General features: G+C 44.9%; 1 protein-coding gene across 3 annotated transcripts in view; it reads left to right on the plus strand.

Moving 5' to 3' along the window:
- Positions 1–27,532, plus strand: part of PCDH15 (protocadherin related 15) — a 1,303,618-nt gene that overhangs the window by 1,154,538 nt on the left and 121,548 nt on the right. For all 3 annotated transcript variants that reach the window (XM_059729933.1, XM_059729932.1, XM_019484297.2), the window contains one exon: positions 11,983–12,110. In XM_059729933.1, the coding sequence (XP_059585916.1) occupies positions 11,983–12,110 (128 nt within the window). The remainder of the gene's footprint in view (positions 1–11,982; positions 12,111–27,532) is intronic.

Consider the following 27,532-nt stretch of genomic DNA (forward strand, 5'->3'; position numbering starts at 1 on the left):
CAGAACTACAGACAACATTGAAGGTGTTGGTGTACCATGGATTTATGAAATGAGAGAATGACATTTTCTGGGTTTTGTCAAATCCCTTCTTAATAATTCCTAATATCCTATTCACCTTTTTTCCTGCTGCTGAGCACTGGTCTGATGTTCTTAGGGAACCACTCACAGTAGTTCCAAGAGTTTTCTGGAACAGTAACAACAACAGCCCATTGCATGTCAGGTTTTTTCCCTTGTGCATCACTTTTCATATATCAATATTGAATTTTATCTGCCATTTTTATTTCCCATTCATTCAATTCTATGAGACCCTTCTGCAGTTCTTTACAGAAGAATAAGTGCTTCCATTTTAATCATGAACCCTGCCATGCAAAACAATGTATAATGAAGAGTTAATGCCAAACCTTGAGCAATTAAGAAGAAAGATATTGTGGAGGTTTTGCACATAATGGAGCATAAAACATTTGCTCTCAGAAATGAAATCTAAATACTGTACCATATAATATTCAGTGGTTTAACTACAAACACATCAGCTTCAGTACTATATTCTATTACATATTATTCTGTGGATCAGATTATACTATGGCTTTATTGTGCAAGTGCAAGAGGCAAGAAGGACTTTCACCTGTTTTATCTCTGTATACAGGCACTAGCCACAGTCCCATTCTTTCTGCTCACCATGTATAATGACAGAAAGTTTAAAGCTCTTTTTGGACTCAGTAGTGCCAGAAGTGTGGTAACATTTTTTTATAAAGTTAGTCGTTTTATTTCTGCCACCACAGCTGCAGCAGAAGATGCTAATAGGAGTAAAAACCCTTATCCAGATAATATCTGACTCATCAGTAAGAATGCCTTAGGAATTCTCAATGGTAAAGAACAGTATACATCTTCTGCAATATAAGCTGTTTCTAAAAAGCCACAGAATAGATTTACTTAGGAAAATGTTTAATTTGTGCTTCTTTAGGCTTACCCAATTTTTGGATAAAGGAATATGTGTGCTATAATGATAGTCCTTTTGTTGCACTCAGCTGCAGATTGGAATCCAAAAAAAGGAAGAGGTAAAGGATAAGGAAATCACAGATATTGCATGATCCTCAGACTGTCAGATGCAATACAATAGAAGCTGTATATAAAAATTAGGCAATAAATAAGCTTAAAGGAAGGCATTGGCTAAATTAAATGCAAGTAAAACCTACAGTAACAGGAAAAATGGTACATAAATTTAAATAATAAATATTTTTATTTAAGATTGTGAATTGCTCAAATTAGTAGACACAGTAATGTAGTACTTTGCATGTGTATAAGAACTTTTATTTGATCTTTTAAAGCATTCTACTGATGCTGAGTGTATCAGCATTCATGCTTCTCAGAGAACTAAGAAAAAAAATTAAACACATGCTTTCTAGGAAAGCACCTCTTTCAAAAGACTAAGGAACCTGCATAGAATCTGATTCTTCATATATGAAGATGATGTTTAATATGTATTATAAATAACTTGCACAAGTCAACAAACACTGCAGTACTACTAGGGAGCTTGACACAATTAGGGTCTTCCCTCCAGCAGTGGACTAGTAGTATTAGCTATTGATGTAATTATTTATTAGCTCAGCAGGTCAAGGTCACTTATACACATTGCCTACAATCCTGCTTAAATCTCTTTCTTCCTTGGGGGCATAAATGCAATGAAGAAATTGCCTGTGAATCTCATTATTCTTGATAGTGCTGCATTTTTAACTAGATGACAGTAGGAGATACTACAGCTCTATCTAATATGATGTCAGCAATATTTTTATCATTTATGGAAGGCTGATAATAGCCTTTTGTGTGAAATGTTCCTTTTATACAATAATACTGTAGTCAAAACAGGAAACATTTCATTAAGGCCCTTTCTACGCATTACGTTTATGTCATGATTAACATGTTAATTGCTGCATCAATGGCAAGGGTACTACATGTGCACCTGAAATAAGGTTCTATAAACTCACAGACTAGATATAAAAATATTGTATGTATAATATAGAACATTTTTGTGGCTGGTTTGTATGGCCCTGTTAGTGGGTGACCTAATCTGTTGGCTTCTGCTGGTGGACTTTGCTTCCTGAGGAGCTCCCCTCAAGTAACAGTATTTATACAACAAACAAGTCAACAAATAAACAACAAAAAAGCCTTCTGCTCTTTCTCAGAAGGAACACTTTGGCTCTGGCACACAACACAGCAGCCTGGTCTCCTTTTTGTAGCAATCAATTTTGTTCCTAGCTTTTTCTTTTTCTGTTTACTCCTTTTGGAGCCCTTAAAATATCTTAGCAACTGTTCAAATGCCCTGCAGCTGGGATCTCTTAAGAGGACTATTTCCTTTTAAAGAAATAGTATGTCTTGTTGCAGGCACCTTCAATTAAACATGTAGCCAGTACTGCTGGGACCAACAATCATCATAATTGTTGGTCCCCAAAATCTCAAATTTGAGGCGCCACTGTCTCAAATTTGCCCTCATGTGGCTCAACGCCAACAATGACAATCAGTTAATTGTTGGTACTTGCCCATGACTGCATTACCTTGTTTGAGACCCCAGTGCAGCCCTAGGCCAGATCTGACAATCAGCTGATTTTAAGCCTTGCCCTGTAGGTATCCAGCTTTTAACTTGACTGTGCAGGGGGAGCCCAAGGGTAGCAGTGCACCTTTGGGTGCCTGCCACTTTAAGGCAGCCAGCTTCCAGGTGCTTGATGAGGGTAGCCATTTTAGGACCCAGCTCTCACAGGCTGGGGCAGCAGTTTGCTGTCAGCCACCAAGGGAGTAACATCATCCAGCCTACTACTTAGGGAACAGCTTAGAGGTAAGGGCAGGCGCTATGGGGATGGTAGGAGGCTCCTGGTCCTGGGCATGACTTGAATCTGCATCCTGCCAGTGAAGAGGGGGTCTTGTGGGACTATCTGTGACAGGACAGCCCCCAAGAAATACGAGGCCACTTACTCCACCCTGATGAAAGGTAGATAGGGGCACCTTAACCCCAGCTCCCATCCGTCTGGTGGGTAATTGTATGAGTAGTTGGAGCAGTGTGGGCCAGGCATGCTAATAAAGAGGCACCTGAGCCCAGCAGGGATGGGAGACCCCAGAGGCCCCAGAGGGGGAAACTTGTTCTGTGGGCCTGTGTAGAGTAGGGTGCAGTAGGGCACCTGAAAGACTATGCTAGTGAGGTATAGATTAGGGCTGCAGAGGATAGCTGGAAGGGCTGCACCAGGGTGTACTGAGTAAGGCTGCAAGAGATGGGCCAACTGCAAGTGTAAGAATGTGAAACTAGTTGCCTGGTGAGGGGTTGGGGCATAAAAGCAGCCTAGCATCAGCACACAGTTATGATACATAAAGTAGGTGAACTCACAGGATCCAAAGTTGCTGCATGGTAGTGCTGAAGAGTGAGTAGAAAAGCCTGAAGGCCCATAGGGGTCACTCAAGTGGAACAAGGGAAGTAGAGAGTGTTGACCGGCCCTGACAGTTTATACCCCAGGATACTCAAGGAGCTGGCTAGCATCATAGCTCAGCCTCTGGCATGGGTCTTCAAGAACTCCTGGCACTCTGTTGAAGTTCCCAACAATTGGAAGAAGTCAAATGTGGTGCCTATCTTCAAGAAAGGGAGGAAAGTGGATCCAGCAAACTACAGGCCCACCAGGCTGACCTCTATCCCAGGGAAGGTCTTGGAAAAGATTATCAAAGAGGCCATTCTTAACAGACTGGCTGATGGCAACATCCTGAAGGATAGCCAGCACAGGTTTGTTGCGGGTAGCTCTTGCTTGACCAATATTATTTCCTTTTATGACCAGGTGACCTATCACCTGGACAAAGGAAAAGAGATTGATGTCATATATCATGACTTTAGAAAAGCCTTCGATCTGGTATCCCATGATTACCTCTTAGAAAAACTGGCTAACTGCGGCCTCACCATGATCCACTGGCTGGGGAATTGGCTCCACGGTAGGACCCAGAGGGTGGTGGTTGACGGAAGTCAATTGCCATGGTGTGCTATGACCAGTGGGGTCCCTCAAGGCTCTGTCCTTGTGCCTATACTATTTAACATCTTCATTAATGATGTGGACATTGGTGTCAGAAATGGACTGGCCAAGTTTGCTGACGACACCAAACTCTGGGGTAAAGTGTCCACACCTGAGGACAGCAGAGTGATCCAGGCAGGCTTTGACAGGTTCAGGAAATGGGTGGATGAGAGTCTGATAGTGTTTAACACCAAAAAAGTGCAAGGTTCTCCACCCTGGGAAGAAAAACCTGCAGTATGCTTATAGGCTTGGCAGTGCTACGCTGGCTAGCACTGCGGACGAAAGGGTCTTGGGGGTCATGATTGACCACAAGATGAACATAAGCCTTCAATGTGATGCTGCAGCTAGTAAAGTGAGGAAAAACACTGGCTTGCATCCATAGATGCTTCTCAAGCGAATCCCAGGACGTCCTTGTCCTATTGTACTCAGCCTTGGTGAGGCCGCAGCTGGAGTACTGCATCCAGTTTTGAGCTCCACAACTCAAAAAGGATGTGGAGAAGCTTGAGAGAGTGCAGAGGAGAGCCATGCGCATGATCAGAGGTCAGGAAAACAGACCTTATGATGAGAGGCTGAGAGCTATGGGACTCTTCAGCCTGGAAAAGCACAGGCTCAGGGGTGATCTGGTGGCCACCTATAAGTTTATTAGGGGTGTTCATCAGGATCTGGGGGAACATCTGTTCACTAGAGCGCCCCAAGGGATGAAAAGATCGAATGGTCACAAACTCCTCCATGACCATTTCAGGCTGGACATAAGGAAGAACTTCTTTACTGTCCAAGCCCCCAAGATCTGGAATAGACTGCTGCTGGCGATGGTTCAAGCCCCTACTTTGAACACCTTCAAGAAACATTTGGATGTTTATCTTGCTGGGATCCTATGATCCTTATTAATTTCCTGCCACTGGGGTAGGGGGCTGGACTCAATGATCTTCTGAGGTCCCTTCCAGCCCAGTGTCTATGAGTCTGTTAGAGTGGCCCAGTATTGGGCAGTATGCTAGAGGCCCCTGTGTGAGGGGCTCAGTGTGAGTATGTGTGAAAGAGGCCAACAAAGGACTGAGTTTGCCCCAGCCTTAGACCAGAGAGTAATACTAAACTGGATACCATCTGCAAGGCATGGACCATGGTGTAGGGAAAGTTCAGAGCTGTAGATAGTGCCCCTGGCATCAGGATAGTGTATGGGCAGTCTCCCACTTAATGTTACTCTGATATATTCAAGTCATGGCATGAAAGTCAGGGCAGACTGCTCTAGGCAGGTGATCAGGCTAACTCAAGATCCAGCCCTAGGAAGGCTGCCTGTCACACCAGGATTCTGATTAGGGTGACTACCCATCCCTAAATGGGCCAGAGAGTCCCAAAATGGGATCAGGTCCCGGTCCCGGGCTGCATGACTCTGGGACAGCATTTGTGCCAGATTTGCATTGTCATGCAGGGATCTGGGTTTCTCTTTGCAGGTGGGCAGTGTTCCAGCCTGCAAGGGGCTGCTTGGGGTGGCTGTGAGCAGGACACTGGGGATGCCACATGCACACCCACACACATGTGCATGGCTGGGAAAGAGCTGGACAGTGTGGAGAGCAGCTCTCTGCAGGTAAGTCTATGGTGGGGGGTAGAAGGAACATGGTGGGGGGGCAGATTGAGGGCCACCACCCACAGTAAGGGAGGGACTGGGACAAGAACTGGGACTGGGGGTGTTGCCTAGCCAGGGCAGTGCATGAGGTCTCAGGGCTGGGGTGGAGAGTGGGACAGAGCCACAATAAGCTCATCCAAGGATCCAGAGGGCACATGGTGTAGCTCCATGCTGCTCTGTGCATTCCTGCAATTGGGGGGCATAGGGGCACATGCCAACCAGAGTTGTGTGTGGGACAGGGGTGGATGTGGGCTCCCTGCGCTGCTGCCTTTCTCCAGGGGCCCTGTGCCACCATGGCAGTGCATCTTCTGCCTGACAAGCAGCAGCCTGCACAGCAGCAGCACAGAATTGTGCTCCCAGCTGTTGCTGGGCAATCAGGGAGTGCATGGCCAGTACAGGGCTCTCGGGGGTGGGGAAAGTCAGCAGGGCAGGGAGCCCACATCCATTCCCACCCCACTTAGCTCTGCTCTGGCCATGATGCTGGGGGAGGGGGGCAAGGTGGATAGTATGCTTTTCCAATTTAAAAAGGTGGTCATCCTATTTATAATCCCACCAACCCCCATGGTGGACCATATCCCATGGCATTTTTAAATGAATATATACCAGGGGCATTAAATACATATTTAGACTAGAGTTTCTGAAAGGACATAGCATTTATGTCCTAATGTTACGCTATCCATAAGTCTCTAAGAAAGTCATCTGTCGAATACTAATTTCTGCTTCATTTATAAAAGCAAAATGCCTGTTTTGAAATGAATTACCTGTGGAATGACAGTACCTATAACTTGTTATTTTATCTGTACGGATCAATGTGGAAAAGGAATAATTGATTATTCCTCCGAGGAAATGGCATTTCCTCTATTTCCTTTGCTTATCCATTTTAAAGCTACTGTGCTTTGAATTTTTTATTAAACTTCAGTGGTTTTCATTGAGTCATCTGTTTCTCTTTGGCTAGACCTAGACATTATACTTGTGGTGCTTTTGCCAGTATAGAAAACAGTCTGTTTTTTCTCTACTGAACTCTTTTCAGAATGTTCTTAAAATTAAGAAGTTAAACCAGATTAATAAAGCAAAAATGCAAAAAAAGTACTACACAATACTCAATAAGTATTGCTTCTTCACAAAATAGGAAAATCAAATTTGAAATGAAGTGATTTATCAAAGGAACATGCAGTTTCAACAAACTGGATATCCTCATTTTCAACAATCATTTGCTTCTGGAGTTCTGAAATAGACAATGATTCCCACATTGTCTTGTGTAGATTTCCAGACAATTTAATTGTCTTTGGTTTAGATGAGCTCACATATATATTTTTGCCAGGAAGTTGCTTTTATTTTGCAAAGTGAGAAGAAAAAAATACTTTGGGTCATTATTGTACACTGTAGGACAGATAACAGGATTTAAAATAAAGGCTAAATTCTACCCTCAGACAGGAAGTCTGCAAAGGGAGAGGACAGTTAGAACCTTAATTCACCACTTGAGAATGCTTTAGCACCTTGCAGGGTCAAACCTATTAGGAGTATGTGCTGTTTGGCAGCAAGCAGGTCTATAAAAAGAAGCACAAAAAGCACCCCACAGTGTGTTGCATTAGCCTGCAACATGAAATACTGCTGTGAGCTGACACAATTCCTTACCTAGAAGATGTCCCTAACAGTACCACTGCATATACACATTGTAATGCCTTGCTGGTCTGATGGCAGAGTTGAGAAGCAAATATTTTATTGAGATATTTTTCAAATTGTGAAAGGAAGCTGCACATGCATAAGGAAAAAAAATCAAATTGCAGTATTGCCAACTCTCATAATTTTGATGTTATTCTTAAAGTCTATGCTTCAAGAATATGAAAGAACTTTGCTGTTTCAAACTAAAATAAAGAGGTACGTTTTGACATGAACAATGCCAAAAATCATGAGAGTTGGCAATACTGTAATTGTGTAAAGCAGAACTGTTCAATTTCTGAGTGTCCAGGAGACAACCCCTCCCCCCCACAGGCCGTACAACCCCCAGGCCTCATGATGTATTGCATGAGCCCCCCTTACACTATAGACAGCCTTCCTCCCTCCTGCTATACTTCACCATGGCATGCCATGTGCGCCCTATCCCTTCACTGCACCATAGGCAGTCCCCCCCTATATTACACCATGCTGCATGCCTGCCTGGCTGTACTGCATCAGTGACCTGGGCTAAGTGCAGATAGTCAAAAAGCCTGAGGCTGAATTGATTCAGTCTTTGCAGACTATTCTAAACTTCAGAGATTGAACCAGTAAGCAAATGAACACACATTCACTTTTGATTCAGGAAATGCAGTTACATACCTGCAAGGGGGGGGGGGAAGGGGGCAGTAGGCATGCCTACCAGACACTGCCAACGGGGAGGAAGACAGAAGCCCTCCAAGACTTTTCCTCCCTCCCTGCTGGAGCAGAGGGGTGCTGACTAGGCCACAGCCGGTGCTCTGCCTGAGCAGGGGGGGCCTGGGTGGGAGAAGATGGTGGAAATGAATTCATAAAAGCTTGAACAAGAATAATTATTTCTTTTAAAAACTATAAACTGAATAACTATAAATATAGCATGGACTGTGTTTTTGCTTACTCTTTCTGCTGCTCCTGAGGTCTCCTGGATTTGCAGTCCATAATTATAGCAGCAGGACTCTGCAGGTTTGCTTGTCACTTCCTCTTCCTGCTTCTAGGTGTCACTGGGATTTGTAGTCCACAGTCACAGCCAGCACTAAGTTTTAGGTGGGCAGGGAAGCTCTGTAGTAGGGGGAAGGTAAGTTTAACTTTCCTGCCTGGCCCCAGACCCCAATTGGGGTTTTGCTGATGGGAGGGGTGGAGGCAATGAGTTCAGTGAGCCAGCCCTCACTACTTCAGCTAGGTAGCAAAGGGGAAGGGCCAGCTCTGCTCTCAGAAGCAGACAGCACAGCCCAGTCCAGGGCTGAAAAGCATGCTGGGGGACTATGATTTAACTTGAACCAGGAAGGGGTCTGGGACAGAAATTTCATAAACTGGTGTGACCTAAATCAGTTAAATCTGATCCTACATTCAAACTAGTTTCAGACATTTTGAAACTGGTTTATGTGCACTGAACTTCTCTTCTGTTACAGGTTTAAACCAGTTTCTGATCACTGAAACCAGTTTATGTGTAACTTCTGTCCCTAGCCCTAGAGTCATGCCATGTACAACCTCCTGCTGAACTGCACCATGCCACATTACATAAACTTTCATCCCTCTGTGCACTGCACCAGCCCTGCTGCACTGTGTGGGGTCTCTGAGGTCTCCCAAGCCTCCCAGACAGGCTTCCTTAGCTCTGAGCTTCCCTGCCTGACTCTACCCTGCAACTGGCTCGGATAGGCAGTGGAAGCAGGAAAAAAGATGGAGAGACTAGAGACTCCAGATGCAGCAGCTGGAGTAGTGAGGAGAACAGCCCCCAGAGCAGGAGACCAGGAGCTGCAGCTTAATCCTTTCAGCCTGGATTCAGCCTGCAAGCTGTCAGTTGGAGAAGTCAAGTGTAAAAAGGTTGAATACCTTTGGAATACATAACCATAATAATAATTTTTGCTCTACCTCCATAGAGGTGTCAATTAATTATCCATTTAGCTTATAACAACTATTTAATATGGCTAAAATATGCACATTATTAAAGGATGAGACTAAATAGTTCTATGACATGTCCAATATTGTTTTGTTTTTTATCTTAATTCCTAAAGAAAACCCCAATACCCTCTCACTTATATACAAAGGGTTCATCTACCTGAGATATTTTCTGTGGAGTTACATAATTAGTTCCACAGTAAACATCTTGGTATCTACATGTGCAGCCCTATTAAGCCACAGAAAACTAATAAACTCCACAGCGAGTTAGTATTTGTAAATACAAATACTATTCTGCCGCAGAATTTTTTGTGTGCACAGAATTGCATGTGTAGATACTGTTGCAGCAGGCTAGGGAATGAGGGTGCTTCAGTGTGGGGGCTATCTGCTGGCTAGCCCTGCACTGGAGCATTCTTGTGCCCCAGCCAGCCTCTCCACAGCACATTGAACCAGGTCAAAGCATTCCTGGGATGGCAGGCTGGCCCCCTACCAGCCAGGGCTGCTCTGACCTGACTCAACATGCTGTTGGCCCGGGCACACATGTACACACAGTGCCTACAAGTAATAAACTGCAGTGCAATATGTACCAGAATTTATTGCTGCACATTAATATGCGTGTTTAGATGCACCCTAAGTGAAGTAACCCTAATACAGCAAACTTGGGTGTGCATACTATGGGGATAATGGTCTATTAAGAAAGAAGTTTCAGCTTCAAGACTGGGTTATTAGCAGGGATTCTGGTTTTCTCTGATTAAAAAAAAATCACAAATTCTCTGACAAGAAACAATGAATTCTCAGATAATCCCCCCCCCCCCCAAAATCCATTATTAAAATTAAAAGCCCCCTGCAGCCCCTCCTAACCCTGCTGGTGCCCCTCACCCCCCACCCCCAATGTCTCCCCCAGCCCTGCTGGTCCACCTCACTTGCCCCCAAAATGCCCCAAGCCTTGCTTGTTCCCCTCACTTGGCTCCAAAGCCTCCCCCAGCCTGGCTGGTGCCCCTCACTCACCCCCAATGCCTCCCCCAGCCTGGCTGGTGCCCCTCACTGCCCCCAGAACAGCCCCCTCATGCTACTCATGCCTCTTACCCCCTGCCAACAGCCCCTGTACCCCAGCCCTGCTGGAGGGGACCCCCAGATTCCAGGGTTATGGGGCCAGGGACCCAAGTCTGCAGCTCCATGCTCCCAACAGAAGGCAGCTGCAGCAGAAGCAGCATGGAGCTGGTTCCCCCACTGCTGCTGCTGGCTCAGGCAGGGGCAGGGCTGGCACTAGCTCCTAGCTCCCCCTAGCCCTGCTGGTGCCCCCAGCCATGATCTGCAACCCCCCAGACCTGCCAGAGGGGCTCCCAGTCCCTCCAAGCCCCACTTATCTCACAGGCTCCAGGAGCAAAGAGTGAGGTTAAGCTGAGCCGAGCATGACTGACTGAGAGCCTCAGGCCCCACCTCTCTCCCTCCCCTCTGCCTCTGGGCAAGGCTGGGGTTTCCTGCCCTGTTTGCAAACAGCTCTTGCAGGCTGGAGCTCAACCAGCCTGCAGAGCTCTTTGCAAAAGCAGGGAATCTACAGGTTTATCTGCTAAAAGAAGAAATCCATGTTTTCTTTCATAAAAAGGGGGATTCCATGGTTTTCTGGTTTTCTGTGGCAAATGGAAACCTTGGATGCCTGGTTATTAGCCATGTGAAAATACTGGTTTATAAAATAATGCAAAATAACATAAGTATATCTTAAAATGTGTGTAATTCCCTTCATTTACGTGCATTAGGGCCGTGTGAAGCTTTGGTCCCTGATTTGATTTGAGAGCCAAATTTCCAAATCCAAATTGAATCAGAACACTTTAATCTCTCAAAATAGATTCAGAAAACTCCAAATTGATTTGGAGAAATTTGGACAGATTCAGAGATTTGGACATAGACACAGCTTTAATTGTTTTCTCTATAAACCTCAAGGTAGCAGGCATCTCGTGAATTCTGTGATTGTGGGGCAGACGGAGCAGCAGACCCAGAAGTACTTCCAGTTCACTTCAGGGTCTGCTGGGGTGTGCATTGGGCCCCCTCCCGCACCTCTGACTTGGCAACCAGTGCCTCCTGGGTCTGAGGGGGCACCTGGTTTCCTCCGTGGTTGATCAAGCTGGAGGGGATGTGGGGGGGGGGCCCAGGCATGCTCCCTCATGGACCTGGAAGTGGACTAGAAGTATTTCTTAAAATGTATGTAATTCCTGGTCCACTTCCAGGTTTGCTGCTGAGCATGTGGGGGGGGATCCCCCGTGCTCCTGTGGGATGTTCCATCTGCCCCACTATCACAGCGTTCATACCTGGTACCTCAAGGTATGTAGAAAAAACATTCAAAGCTGTGTCTATGACCGAATTGCTGATTCTCCTAATCAGCATCGAATCTTCAGATTCAGATTCAGCTAAATAAAATCAGGGACAGTGATCCAAATCAACAAATCGAATCACTGTCCCTGATTCAGGCTGAATCCTATTCTAAATTTAATACGGCCTGTTTTACACACCCATAATTTGCATATTATGCTTTTCTTACTCTCTGGCCTAAGAAGCATTGCTCTTTGAGTAAGAACTGTTGACATGCAGGAAACAAAATGTGCAATTATATCACCTAAAGATTTTATTGCTTTTTGGTTGGTTTTCTTCGTTTGTTTGTTTGTTTGTTTTTTGCTTTGTACAATTTTAACAATGTATTTATTCTCATAAGATCTACATATGTTTCTTTCTCTCTCTTAGGTAACACAGCAAAAGTGTTCATTGAGGTGCAGGATGAAAATGACCATGCTCCTGTCTTTACCAAAAAACTCTATATTGGAGGAGTGTCTGAAGATGCTAGAATGTTTGCTTCTGTGCTTAGAGTTAAGGTAAGAGTCACCTTATTTCAGTACATTTCACAGACCTAAGAAAAGAACATGTGCCCTGGATTGAATATCCACAGAAGGTTTCAGTAGATATTCCTCCAAAATTACTTGAGCTGTTTAAGTTATCAAAACCCACACTTCACTTGTACAGTGATTGTACATATAGTAATTATCTGAGAAAACTGCCCCCAAAACAAATTAAGGTTATAAATCAGGTATTGCAATGTACTTCTTTATTGAGCCTGTGCCCAGGTGGCCAGTGGCAGTGCAGAGATTGGGTGGTTGTGAGGGAGGTCAGGCAGGTGTGGGGACCCCCTCACACACACTTCTCCCATAGCGCACAGCCCTGGCAGGTGGTGGCAGTGGCAGCACCAGCAGGCAGGGATGTTTAAGGTGCTCTGCCCAACACAGGTGTTCGTGCTGTGTGGAATGTGGCTCTGGCCAGTGCTGCACATTGTGGGAGAGGTACAACCTCCGCCAGGTAATCTGTATCACCAGCACTCCTCACTATGCACGCACAGCCTTCACACTTACACTGCATGGGTGGGAAGCCCCAGGCACTGGAGCCGGCTGCCTTCCCTGCCCTCCAGGGGGAGGCACCTGGGGCTTCCCTCCTGTGCTGCTTATCCCCAGTGTTTGACTTTTACTATATGATTTAGTTTTTTCTGGTTCTAAGTTGGCAACCCCCCCTCCCAAAAGGAGTATTTCTGGAGGGCAAAGGGGGGGACTTCCAGTGGCAAAGGTCAGGGGTTAGGGATAGGACTTCTGGTCCCAAGATGGTGGGGCAACTTTCAAGGGGTGGGGCTGCCCATGCAGCCCTCAACAGCTCAGCAAAACTTGGTCAGTGGTCCTCTATCTAAAATAATTGCCTGCCTCTGGAATGTAGCCGATCTTAGACGTTTCCTTCACCTCTTAATATTAGCTTTTACCTAATTTTTTTTCTCAAGCATTCTTATGAAGCAGAATATGTATGTTCATATAATGAAAGGAAAGACAGCTTCTATTCCAGTTCATGAAAATAATTTCAGATCCTTGTATTGCATGGTATAAATTTGAAAGGGACTATAATGAATTAATAGAATCATAGAAAAGGCCTGGAAGAGACTTCAGATGGCCATATTATCCAATCACCTGCTATGGTATAGGGCGAATAACTGTACAGAGTAGGGTGCCCGACCTCCATCCCACAGGCCAAATGTGGCCCACAGAACCTTGGAGACTTCTGACCTGTGGAGCTCCCCACAAGTCAGGAAACTTGGTGGTAGGAGAGCAGTGGCAGTACTGTCATCCTTCCCTGCTACCAAAATCCCGAGTCCTGTGAGATAGGTAAGAGCCAGGCCATGACCCTCCCTTCACATGGCCAGATTGGAGCCAGGACTTGCCCCTTTCACTCTGCATGGCTGGGTTAGGGCTGGGCACACCCCCTTTTTCTAACAGGGCTGAGCCATGCCCCCTTTCATCCAGAAGACCAGGTTGGGGCTGGGCCATTCCCCCTTCCTCCAGTGTGGCTGGGTCACACCCCTTCCTCTCATTTAGCTGGTTCCACACCCCCATCCCCCTCAGCCAAGTTGAGGCCATGGACATAAGGTCAAGACATGCCCCCTCCACCCATGGGGCTGGATAAGGGCCCTGTTAAGACCCATTCTCCCACACAGCTGGATGATGGCTATGCTACCCTCCCAACCCTATTCTGTATGGCTGGATGGGGCCACGTCGTGCATGCCCTCAGCACTGGATTGGGTTCACCAGCAAGATACAGCCTATGGAGGGACTGGGCACTGATCATCTGGCCTGCCAGACAAAAAGTTTGATGACCACTGGTATAGAGTAGATTTTTTTTTTTTTTTAGTTAATTGTGTTTGGGAGAGAAAAAATACCAAACTATTAACTTTAAATAAAGGATACATTAAAACTGCCGTGGTATAAGTCCTATGTAATAATATGTGGTCGTACAAGTTTGATTTACCAAGGCCAGTTCAAGTTTTTATTTTCTTTCATTTAATTAACCTCCACATGGCTTCTGTATTTTGTTTCATATAACTATCATGGAATAGCCTAAAATTTGCTGATTCTAGCTTATTTACAAGATGGCACAGAATTTGACCTTGCAAGAATGTTCCCTTATTTTGACCTGGCAATTTATTTATAACACTGGAAATCTAAAACAGAATGACAAAAGCTGATTAAAGCTGCTCATTGTTTTCCTCAGGATACTCCTTCATAACGTTAGGTCATAGTTATTAAAAAATTGGAAAACAGGTGAAAACTGACAATCAGAAAGGGCTGTGTGTCTCTGCTGGACTGCTTTGGTGACATACAGTAGCTCTATAGTTGTTTTAAAGGGAACAGCTATGCATTTCCCTAAGCTACAAGAGGTAAATTCTGCAGTCTAAAAAGCTATCTTAGTCTGCTTTTTGCCCATCCTTCCCATTATATGTATTGTATCCTGGACCAATGTACACTGCCCTCCAGTGATTTCTGTTTTTTTGGTGGCCATTGTTTCCTGCCAAAAATTAACCTTCAGGCTTAAATTGCATTAATAGATTTGGAGAAATGTAACTGTTGCTTAATATGTATGTTTGCAGTGCTTCAGTCAGTTTAGAAATGGCACACCTAATCTAAAGTTAGAATTAATTTTAGATTAAGATGGGTTAACCTGATCTCTTGAACAATTGTATATATTCCAAACCACTCTTCACAGCCCTGGGTCTGTGCTGCTTTTACCTTCTGCCCCCTTGCCCCTACCCTGGGACACTGACCAGCCTATTTTTAATCTATATTCCCTCCCCTCCTCCACACAATTGTCAGCCTCCCCCCACCCCCCAATTTACATGGAGTGATGAATACTTGCATGTGGCAATCCTGACTCTGGTTTAGGCATTTTAAACTAAGTCACTTAAACCAACAGATCTGGGTTCCACAAATGTGTGTTTTTTTTCACCCAGTGGTTGCCAAGGGTCTGAAACAATTTGCTCTGTACTTGAGCCCTGCCCAGTTCTGACTCACCTCATGAGTAGGCATAATTAAATATTTGATGATACAAATACTTGTATAGAAATCATAGAGTATGCTTAGAATAGGATCAGGAAAAGTTATTCTTATTAAGTCACCAGTGGACTTTTAGAAAAGTATGGAAGCTAAGGAGGAGCTCCATGTTGAAAGGGAAGTTTCTAAATAATTGTAGAAGTCAGAAGCATTTGTAGTAAAAGAGTTAATAGCAATGAGAAGGAGCATTGTAAAGACAAGTTAACAGTCATCCGAAGGCTTCTGGTAAAGACTAATTCTAATGAGAAATTTAAATCAGCAAGATGCAAATTATGGTACACTAGAGTGAAAATGATCTATCATTTTATACCTGTGGGATGCTTCCTAATGGGATATATGAAGAAGGGCATTATAATATGAGTAATAAAATAAAATATAATGAATAAGAAAGTATAACTAAATTGAGAGAGACATTTTGGAATGTAGTAGTTTCTAAATATATTTCTAAATTACAGCAACTGAAAGTTTTTCATCCATGAGGTTTGAATGCTCAGTTTTGGGCAACTAAGGTCCCTGCCTAACATTACATATAATATGTAATTGACTGGTTAATTGAACAATACATTTACACTGGCCACACATGCAAAGTAAGACCAACTACACATGCAAAGTAATTATCACACCATAAAAATTTCTATTCAGCTATAAAAAAAAGCTAACCAGCTACAAAGTTAGGGTTTAAAAATGTATAACAACTCTATAGCAGTTTCAGTCTGGCTTTAATTTGGACCCATGGAAGGGCCCTAAGTTTTGAAGTATAACAAAATTTTAATTTATGAGCACAACAAACTGCACATCAATGAAGTTGGCTATAATTGGATATTTATATATCTGAATCATGCAAAATGCACTTTAGACTTACAAATTAAAGATTTGGTATCAGTGAAATTGTAGACATGGGAAACTGTTAAATATTTGAACTTTAGACAAGCTTATGATACATCTCTCTTGTCTTGGTTAATCTATCACACTGCTTGCTTGCCTTGGTAATTTAAGAAAAGTAATGAAGTCTCAGATTACCAAAACACATGGATTTAAGAGAGATTATAGTGTTGTAGCCGTGATGGTTCAGGAAATATATAGGACATGAGGGTTCTTTTGTGACATTTTTTCATCAGACTTCATCATTATATAGTTGGAAAAGCAATTAGACTTTTAACTTTTTAAACTTGGATTTAAGGGTATTTGTGAGTAGAAAGTGCAATGGGAAGGAGCAAAATTTAGAAGAAGAATAAAAAATTTAAGATTTAGTGTAAAATTATTTTATGTACAGGATAATATTAAATCCAGATTTTTACACAATAGAACTTGTACCTTATATATTCAAAGGGGCTCCTGATTTTCTACCACTAGATTCCAGGCATAGGCATTCATAGTCATCAGTGAGGTGGATTTGGAAGTACATGAAAATGTCAGACTTAGAAGGGAAGAATGAATTTAGTGTGTTCTCATTCATGCCTTATGGTTACTGACTCAGAAAATGTGACCTGAAGATAATAATAGTAAAATTAAAATACATACAACACATACATATACAATTAAATGGTTTTACCCTACAATATTTGTATTTAACATAGAGAGGTAATGAATAGGGGCTTTTTTGGTACAGTAAATCAAACCTACAAATTGGATCAGTGTGATTTATTATTGGATTTTAGCACTAATAGTCAACTTTTTGAATGAGTACTAATTAGCTCATTTTACTTTGTCTTCACTTGTTCTAAGGAGATACAAAAAGAAATTCCTTTATTAGTTCCTGATTAGATAAGTCCAATATAAAATCCAATTAGGGTGTTACAAAGCACTAATAAAATGAATTAGATAGAACTGTCTAATCGCACTAGGCATTACATGGAGAGTCAAGGTGAGTAGAATTTAATGAATATTTCTTCCCATTCTGAATTTTTCATAACCATAGAAAGTACTAATATTGCTTGAGGTATTATTTAAATTTTCTTTTCACTGAGAAGCTAGCTTCGGATTAAGATTTTAAGCAAAACTCCATTCATTTTTAGAATGCATTAATGGTTAAATTTCCTAAATTAAATGTCAGTGGTTTTGAAAAGGGACTGATAAATATGCAATGGCTTTTGTTAAAATATTCCCATTCTTTCTCCTACTGAGAAAAATATATGTATTAATAAATATAAATAAAAGATGATTATAAATAGCTGTAACAGTATTTAAAATATAAAACTATTTAGTGTCACTTACCTGAAATGAACAATATAGAACACAAACCCTCCTCCAACTCAGAGCTTCTAATTCTGAAATGAGAATCATTTTATCTATTGCAGTCTGTTACACTGGTTGTCATTGAAAATTGGTATTGGAAACAATTAAAATAAAGTAGGAACCACTATTACCACTCTTTCACTGGATACTTTAGGGCAGGGTGGGCAAAATATGGCCCATGGGCTAGATTCAGCCCACCGAGGGACTATATCCAACCTGTGGCAAGTTTCTTGGCCCCACCCAGCCCAGGCACAGAGAGGCAGCCCGGGCTGTGGTGCATGTGGCCATTCCTGCTATCCCCAGGTGTGTGGTGATACAGGTGCGATGCAGAAACTGGACTCCACTTCCTGGCAGCCCCTGCAGTGGTGGCTCCTGGCTGGTGCCAGTAGTGCTTCCACCACTGCCAGCCCCAGCCCCACTACCTAGGCACCCTGGTCCATCCACCCCACAACCACTGTCAGGGGTGCTGGATGGCTTGGACAAGTGAGGTCTCCATGGAGACTGGCCTGGGACCCCCACAGGCAGGGCAAGCTCAGCCAGGCAGATCAGATGGAGCCATGGGTGGACAGGAAGCAGCATCTGGGTGTGGGATGGGCAGGCTGGGGCCAGGATTGTGGGGTAGTGACAGCATGGGGCTGGAACCAGGGACAGAGCCATGATCTACTTCTCTCATGGCAGGCCCCACCCCATTAACTCAGCTGGGTGCACACTGCACATGGGTATCCCCACCAATCTCTATGGAGACGTCACCCACCCACTCTATCCAGTAGGCCTGTGTGAGTCAGCAGTGATCTGATCCGGCTTTGTATCTGGCTGCTTTGGATGCAATGAAATATCTATAACTTAGTTGTTTTATCTCTAATTTGGATGCACCTTGCAAGGGTGGTAGTCTCTGCTGAGAGCATGAAACTTTCCAAGTTTCAAGAAGATCAGTGCAGGGGTTTGGGGGGAACTGTACCCCAAATTCATGAAAGCCAAACTCATGTCACAGCTGTGTTACACCACAAGGAGAGTCAAAACTGCAGAGCTGGTAGAACTTAGTGAAGCCACAAAGTCTGCCAAGTTTCAAGAAGATCAGTGCAGGGTTTTTGGGGGAACTGCACCTCAAGCTGCTGATAGACAAAACTGGTGCCATGGGTGACACTGGATGTGTTAAGGCGCAGCGGGGTGACAGCTGCAGGGATGGTGGCCCCTGCTGAGGCCACGATGCCTGCCAGCTGTTGAGGAGATCAGTGCAGCGGGGTTCTGGGGCCCTGCACCCCTAGCTGCTGACAGACAAAATTCATGCCAAGACTGTCTGTCTTGGGGCAGTTGATTGTATTGATTCTTTCCTCTCCTTAGCCTAGTTTTCTAGGTGCTAATTGATGCTCGTTAAGTTGTTATGTAGTAGCTAGGTCCTGTGTATTGAGCTGGTCCCTGAGTCCCTGGTCCCTGAGTGAATCATGATTGATTGATTGGTAACTGGTAACACAGTAGCTTGGAAGCCAGGCCTTCAGTAGTGTCTCCCCTCCCCGCACCAAGGCAGACACAATCAGTCCCACAGCACCCATGGCACAAGTTTTGCTTGTCCCCTGCTTGAAGGGCAGTTCCCCCCAAACCCCTGCACCGATCTTCTTGAAACTTGGCAGGTTTTGTGGCCTCAGTAGGAGCTACCAGCCCTGCAGTTTTGACCACCCCTGTGTTGTAACATGTAGACGTGACAGGTGTTTTGCTTTCAAGAATTTGGGGTGCCGTTCCTCCCAAACCCCTGCACTGATCTTCTTGAAGTTTGTCAAGCTTTGTGGACTCAGGAAGGGCTACCAACCCTGCAGTTTTCACCCCACTATATTGTAATGCCTAGACATGACATGAGTTTTGTTTTCAAGAATTTGGGGTACAGTTCCCCCCAAGGCCCCTGCACTGATCTTCTTGAAACTCAGTAGGCTTCATTTTATCTGTATATTCTACCACCCCTGAAAATTACATCCAAATTGGACAAAAAACAACAAAGTTATAGATATTTTATTGTTTCCCCATTATACCTTATGGCCGGATCTCTGAGGTGGCTCTGAGGTGGCTCCGAAGCTCTTCGGGAGCTCCAAACCACTTCGGGAAGCCAAATGAGGCCAGCATTTCAACCCGGACATGCTACTTCAGACCCTGCAGTGTCCAAAGCTTCTCTGGATTTGAAGCTCTGTCCGAAGCCTCGCACAGCCCTACTGTCCAACACCCATGATGGTGGGTTCAGGGCATATGAGCCCAGGACAGAAAGCATCAATTGCCCCCACCCCTCACTGCACTGGGCCAGGTCAGCATGCGCTGACCCACAACAGCTCACCAAAATGACCAAATTGGTCCTCCAGCCAAAATAATTGCCCATCTCTGTTTTAGAGTATAGGTATATAAATGACTGGAAAATGTTGACTTTTTCAGTAGCTCCTTCTGCATACTACATTATCTTTAAGGCAGTGCTAAGTATTTATTTAAAATCTCTGTCATCAAAAAAACAAACAAACAAAATCTCTGGATTTTTATTGGTGTGTTTGTTCCAAAGATTAGCCAAATCTTCTAGCTTGTGTTCCAGACAGAATAGAATTTGTGGGACACATTTTGATGTTAATAAAATAATCATTTTATGAGATAATTGTGATTGGATCATGATGTTCAATGAGTAGCTATCAGTGGCTCAATGTCCAAGGATCTCTCCTGGGTCTTGTATTGTTTAATATCTTTATTAATGATTTGGAGGATGGGATTAAGTTTGAACTTTAAAAAAATATATAGAAAGTATAGAATGGGGAAAGACTGGCTATGTTGCAGAGCTGTATAAAGGAACCTGGGGTTTACAGTAGACAATGGGGCTAGGGACAGAAGTTATATATAACCTGGTATAAGTGATTGGAAACCAATTTAAATATGTAACAGAACAGAAGTTCAGCACACACAAACTGGTTTCAGGATGGCTGAACCCAGTTTAAGGTAACCTGGATGAACATAGTATGAAACTTAACTGATTTAAGTTAAAACAATTTGTGGAACTTCTGTCCCAGCTCCCCTCCCAAATCCAGTTATTTCTCAGTCCCCAGCATCCCAGGATTCATTGAGGCCTCCTGCTAACCCTTCTCACAGGGCAGGTGGGCTAGCCTCTGCCCGGCTGTGGCTGAGCCAGGGCCAACCCCACCCCACAGCTGTCACAGAGCTGAGGCAGGAATGCCTCTGCTCCCCAGCCTGGTTCTGCTTGTCTGTTCATCTCTGTGAGGCAGTGGGGCAGAGGTAGGGGAACAGAGTCCCCCAGCCCAGGCCCTGAGTGCTGGTCTTCAAGGGTTGCCCTTTCCCTCCCAGGACAGGCTTCCATGAATCACTGACCCATTGTGGGGAGAAGAAAAGGAGTCCTTCATTCTGAGTTTAGCTCCCAAGTCCAGCATCCCATGTTGGGGGGGGGAGCCCTAGCCTCAGGGAGGTTCCACCAAGCTGTCCTAGGATCCCCCCAACCCTGGTCTGCCCAGCCGCAGAGGTGATTACTCCCCCTCCATGTGGCTGGGCCAATGCAAGTCACTTATATGCAGAGGAGTGGGGAATGAAGCCTTTAATCCCAGTTTTGCCCTCCCCACCCCCCCACCCCCTGGCTGTGGTCTTACCATCTGCGGGGTTGGGGCCCCAGGGGAATTTCCACCTTCCCCATCTGAACAGGCCAGCTTCATAGAAAGAAGGATCAGGCTCTGCTACCTGACTAAATGCCCCAGGGATGCCTAGTGTGTCCTGCTGGATGCCACTGGTGCCAGGGATAGGAACACTCCATAGAGGGCAGGTTTAGGCCTTATTGCCCAGGACAAGCCCCCACAGCTGCCCACTTGTCCCTTAGAGTCTGGCATCAGTAGCAGCTAGCAAGACACTCTGGGTGGTCCAGGGGGCTTGTGCTGGGTGGCAGGGCCTGATCCTTCTTTCTATAGAGCCAGCCTATTCAGGTGGGAACAGGGGAAACTGTCCCAAGTCTGCCCCTCCCCCCCAGCTGATAAGGCCTGCCCCTCTGCAGCTTCATTCTCCCCTCTGTGTGGGCCGGGAGCGATCCGGACCCTTTTTCGCACCACGCAGGCTGTGGCCAGCAGCCCGGGCATGCTGGGTCGGAGAAAGCAGGCGACACACTAGAATTAGGCATGGACTCATAATGGTTGATTCAAGATTGTTTACTTACACCGAAGATGGTCGCGGTGCAGGCTGGACAGTTTCCCAGGCAAAGCTCCGCTTAAATCCTCGTTTGAGGACTCAGGCAGTATTCGGATCACTTCCACGGAGTTGTCGAGGCTCCGTGGATCCTTTTTGCGTGCAGGGAAGAGGGATACGTCGAGGATTGCACTCGGTGATGGGGAGAGGCTAGAGGCTGATCAGACCCCTGTTGCCTTCTTTGAATACGCTGGGTCCAATAGGCTCTGCAGCGCTTAGAGATCTTCACAAGACGTGAAGTTCTCTTCCTCCTGATAGTCGTGGAGTCCTCCAACTTGGGCGGAAACCACTCAAGCCTCTTATACGGCTAGCAAGCCAATCGCTAGCCGCCACGTGTGAATAATTTAACGCAAGCCAATAATGGGGTTTGAATTAGAATACAAATGGCGGGAACTCCTTGCAACGTGCATTTCCTAGCTGCAAAGAAGAAATTCACACTGCAAAGAAAGCTTCAAACGGCGGGAAAATAATTCAGTGGTGCCAAAGCACACACAAAACAAAAATCACACCCTTGGGTTGTGACACCCTCCTTCATGTATGTCACTCACTTGCACCAGCCTGGCCACACAGAGAGGGAATCACCAACTTCCCTTCTCTTCCTCCCCCCGCCCCCCCAGCTAAACAGACCAGGGATTAGGGGGATCCCTGGCATTGGAGCTCCCCCTACATGGGCAGACTCTGGGGTTGGGAGGAAGTCCCAGGAGGTGGGACTGCTTTCCCCCTCTCCCCTGTATGTCAGTGACTCATGCAGCTGGCCCCATGGTGGGGAATTACCCTTGCTTCCCTTCACCTGGGCAGACAAGGGCTGGGGGGATCCCAGACCAATCTGGGGAGAGGCATGGGGGCTCCCCATATGGCCAGACACCCAGGTTAGAGGGCCAGTGCCTGGAAGGGGGCTTTTCCCCTTATGGGAGCAAGAGGAGGTTGGGGGCTGTTCAGCAGCTATTTAGGGATGACCTCCACTTGGCTGGGCAGGGCACGAGCCAGCAGGCTGGGAGGCATGCTCTAACACCCCCCACCCCTTCTGGCCTGGGTCAGTGCAGACCTCCACCTGCCTTTCCTAAGTGCAAATTGAACCTGTTTAGTTCCTTATTGGTTCAATTTATGCAGCCTAGAAAAAACTGGGAAGATTGAATTGATTGAATTCTGTGGTGGGCCATGCCTAACACCTAGCCACCCCTGCAAATTTCTTGGCATGCCAGTAGTCTGGCAGGCCAGATAAAACACCTCCACAAGGTAGCTCTGTCTATGGGACACATGTCTGACACCCCTGCAATAGACTATAAGAATATGAGTCAATGGTGTGGTAGAAAAGCTAATACCATTCTGGGTTGTATTAGCAGGAGTGTCACTTGCAAATGAAGAGAAGCCATCCTTCTGCACTATTCAGCACTGGTTAGTCTTACCCTGGAGCACTGTGTCATATATTGGGGCCCCATGCTTCAAGACAGGTATGGCCAGATTAGAAAGAGTCCAAAGGAGAGTGATAAAAATTATTAGAGACCTGGGAAACATGATTTATGCAGAGAGGATGAATGTAGGATTATGTAGTCTGGAGTGAAGAAGAATGGAGGGCCATTTTATAAGTCTTCAAATACCTGAAGAAAAGATAAACTATTTTCTGTATTTCCAGGGGAAACAACTGGGAACCCTGCTCTCAAATTGCACCAGGGGAAATTTAGGCTAGGTATTAAGATCTTTCTGACCATGAGGGTAATTAAGCAATGGAACAATCTACCTAGAGAAGTTGTATTCATCCCTGCAAATTTTCAAGAGCAGGTTAGACAAAATCTTGACTAGGATGATTTAATTAAGGTGTTTGTACACCTTACAGTTTTCACATGCTAACTCCAAGAAATGCTAGGTGGTAATAAATTTAGCACATACTGGGTTCATCTACACAAGATGCTTTACTGCACATTAAACTAATCCAATGTGCAATAAAGCATCACTGTCTATACTTTCACAGTAATTACCGTGCATTAAATTAGTTTAATGCAACATTTACTAGTACCAATACATACAGGTACTAGAAAAATGGCACATTAAGTAATGCACTGAAGTGCACAAATAGACCTGGAGCAAATTGTTCCCAGTCAGCCTAGGCATCAGAGAGCCACAGCTGCTGCCTGGCTAAGCCCTGATCTCTACAGGGTGGGGGGAGCTGTCCCACCTCTGTGGGCAGCTACCTCCCAGCCACATGGAGGTCAGGACCAGTCCCAATTTCCACATACCTTGGAGGCAGCTGCCTGCAGATATTAGGACAGGTCCTGATTTTGGTGAGGCTGGGAGGCAGCTTTCCCCAAAACCAGGACAGCTGCTTCCAACCCATGGAGATTGGGACCAGCCCCCATGCCTGCAAGGGGGCTGAGCAGGGCAGGGCCCAGCTGGGTCTGACTCACTGGAGGCTCTGGCTTTTCTAGAGATCTCTGATGGAAGGTTTGTACTAATTTGGGGTCACAAATGTGGTTAGATGGTTTCAAGCATCATTCCTTGGGACCTTAGCCCTCCCAGTTGATTAAATAGTGGAACTTGCCTTAGACATGTTTGGAATCTAAAACCTTCTTAATGATATACTCTTCATGACCTTCCACTATCACAGGTGGGGGAGGTGAGTTTATATGGTCAGGGAAAGGGCTTTTGATGAAAGGTTTGATTTGGGGTATGTGGAAAACAGGGTACATCTTCAATGTCTCTGGTAGCTGGAACTTGAAAGCCACAGGGTTTGTTTGTTTCACCACCTTAAATTGTCCCAAGTACTGGTTTGGTTTATGGTCTCTGGGTTGAATATTCTTTGAGGGGAGCCAGTCCTTGTTACCAACCAAAATGGTGGGGATGGGCTGTTGATCTATCTTTATACTTAGCCTTGGCAGCATCCAGATGCACTTTTAGTGTCTGCTGAACTTGTTGGAGGTGTGATAGGTTATTCACTGCAAGAATCTGTGTGAAGGTAAATGGTGTTCACCTGGAACTGGAGATGAATTCCAGAGTTAGACAAAAAGGGGTTATGGCCTCGGGATATATGAACAGTGTTATTATATGCAAACTTCGCTAGTGGGAGCAGGGACACTCAGTTGTCCTGTTGAAAGTTGAAGCAGCACCTGGAGTATTGTTCGAGGGCCTGATTTATGCACATTGTTTGACCATTAGTGTGAGGGTGGCAGATGAATGAAGAGGTTCCACACCCAGTGCCTGACAGTACTTTTATTAGAAATGTGAAAAAACCTGGGGACCATTATCAGAAAGCACCTGAGACAGGCAACAGTGTAGGTAGAATATATGCCTCAGAAATAGATTGGCAGTTTTGTTAGTGGTGGGGACAGACTGAACAGGGATAAAGTGGGCCATCTTGATTAAAGCTTCCACAACCATGATCATAAAACAGTTCTCAGAGTGTGGGAGATCTACAATGAAGTCTGCCAAAAGCATCAATCATGGTAGTGTTGGTTTGGGTAGTGGCTGAAGGAGCCCATCTGACCTCGTTTGAGGTTTCTTGGTTCAGGCATACATTGAACATCATGAGTAGACTTCCTGTTTAACATCAACACCCATCCAGGGTCACCAGAGGGCTGGTGAGGAGAGGCATAGCTAGGAGCTGCCAACTCTGTCTCATGGCTGTCCATTTCTCCAAGTCTCCAACAGTTTCCTGCTCAGCTGCTTCTCTCCCCCTCCCCAACAGCAGCTCACCTGTGAATCCCCAGGAGTTCTCTTCTATCTCCCATGGCTCCCTACTCAGATACCTGGCTCTTCATGGCTCTCTGTCAGTCCAGGACAGTACAATTCTAAATGATAGATCATCCATGTGGAGGGGTGGGCATTGGGAGCAATGTATCCTGGCATATTGGAGATCCACAAATTGCTGGTCTTGGTCCCATGGAGCATACTGATGTTACTGCAATGCAACCTGCCTACCACCAGCTAGAGATGATGCTCAACCACAGAGGCATAACTTTGAGGTGCTCAGAGGGGTACTTACCTTGTCTTTTGCTGCCTTAATGCATGGACACTTCCATCTTAAGAGCATTTACCATGTGGGAAAGGTAACATCTAACACTCTTAGGAATGATTTTGTTTTGATCAGATTGGATTGAGTAGCATCAAATTTAATTTAATACTAAGTGCAATTAAAACTCAAGCAGATGAATATTCAAGCAGTGCTAAGTCCCCTTGTGGCATTGCAAAGCATTTTCTTTCGGGAAAGGATTATCTCCTGGTGCATACTAACTTTCATAGGTCATTGCAGTCAAGTGATTTGAAACTGTTGCAAATGAATATGTGACAAGACCCTAAGAAGACCACCTGAAGTTTCTTCCAGCCCTATTTTTTATTATTCTGTTAAATATGGAGTTTGGAATATAAAATGTAGGGCTGTGCAAAGCTTTGGGTGCTGATTCGATCTGGAGGAGATTTGGCCCAATTTGGTGGCTGAATTTCCAAATCTGAATCAAATCAGGGGACCAATAAAAGGGTCTGAATCAATTCGAAGATCTCTGAATCTTTGGAAAAGATTTGGAGAGCTTCAATGATGTGGACAGTCCCCGGCTGCTGCAGCAGGGAGCTGAAGTCAGACGTGGAGCTGGTAAGTAGGGGGCAGGGAAGGGGGAAGAGGACCATGGGGGGGGACCCCTGCTAAACCCCAGCCCCTGCCTGAATCACTGAATCGAATCACTGTCCCCCAAAGCAGCCAAATCCAAATCTGAAGCAATACTAGCCACTTTGCACAGGCCTAATAAAATGTAATATATATAGCTTTATGAAAAATGTTGATCAATTTTCATTTTTGTGCGCCATGTCTAATGTCTGAAAACTCTTATTTTACTGTACCCAGTATTACTACTTGAAAGCTGACATTCACAGAACTACCTAGGATAAGGATGGGTTGCATATATTATATTTACTTACTTTAATTTTTTGAGCTTCTAAATTCTTCACCCAGTCTTGGTAGAAAGTGCATGTTTCTTCTAAGGTATCATGGATTTTATATGGAAGTATCATCATACAGCCTTCTTTTAAAAAATAAGTGCCAAGAGTACATTCCTATTATTAGAGAAGCCAAAGTAGAACTCACAAAAGTAATAAAAAGTGACCCCAGTTTATTAAAATGGGTGTGCAGTGGTTGCTGTATCTCTTTGCAGGAAGGCAATTCCTTCAGTACTGAAAGGAAAATAGAAGGGGGGATGAAGTCTTGACTACTGTGGGGCTTTCCACTCGTCCCCAACCAAAATGGGTTGCATTGAAGAGGCTGTGTTATGTTGACTGGCATTCCTGGCCCCGCTCCTCTTGTATGTGAATCAATCAGGGCATAAAGCTATTGTGCTGCAACTGTGTCCCTTTCCTCTACAACCTGTAATGGAGATATGGTTTGGACTCCCATTTCCAAGATGCTTAGAGTGTGCTTATCTGTTGAATCAGGAAAGAATTTCCTTGATTATTTGTACACACTCACTCACTCCCTCACACATTTGTCATTTTGTCATAATTTTCAGCTGGTATCTAGTGAAGATAAGAGACTCAAAGAGGCTACATCCCAAAGGGAAACGGTGAGGAGATAGCTGGTGAACTACAAGTGGAAAACTTAAAGTTTTTGCAAAATGAGGTGCCTTCATGGGAATTATAGATTCATAGATTCATAGATGTTAGGGTCTGAAGGGACCTCAATAGATCATCAAGTCCGACCCCCTGCATAAGCAGGAAAGAGTGCTGGGTCTAGATGACCCCAGGTAGATGCTCATCTAACCTCCTCTTGAAGACCCCCAGGGTAGGGGAGAGCACCACCTCCCTTGGGAGCCCGTTCCAGACCTTGGCCACTCGAACTGTGAAGAAGTTCTTCCTAATGTCCAATCTAAATCTGCTCTCTGCTAGCTTGTGGCCATTGTTTCTTGTAACCCCCGGGGGCGCCTTGGTGAATAAAAACTCACCAATTCCCTTCTGTGCCCCCGTGATGA

Source organism: Alligator mississippiensis, chromosome 6 (genome assembly GCF_030867095.1).
Source record: "Alligator mississippiensis isolate rAllMis1 chromosome 6, rAllMis1, whole genome shotgun sequence".
NCBI lineage: Eukaryota > Metazoa > Chordata > Crocodylia > Alligatoridae > Alligator > Alligator mississippiensis.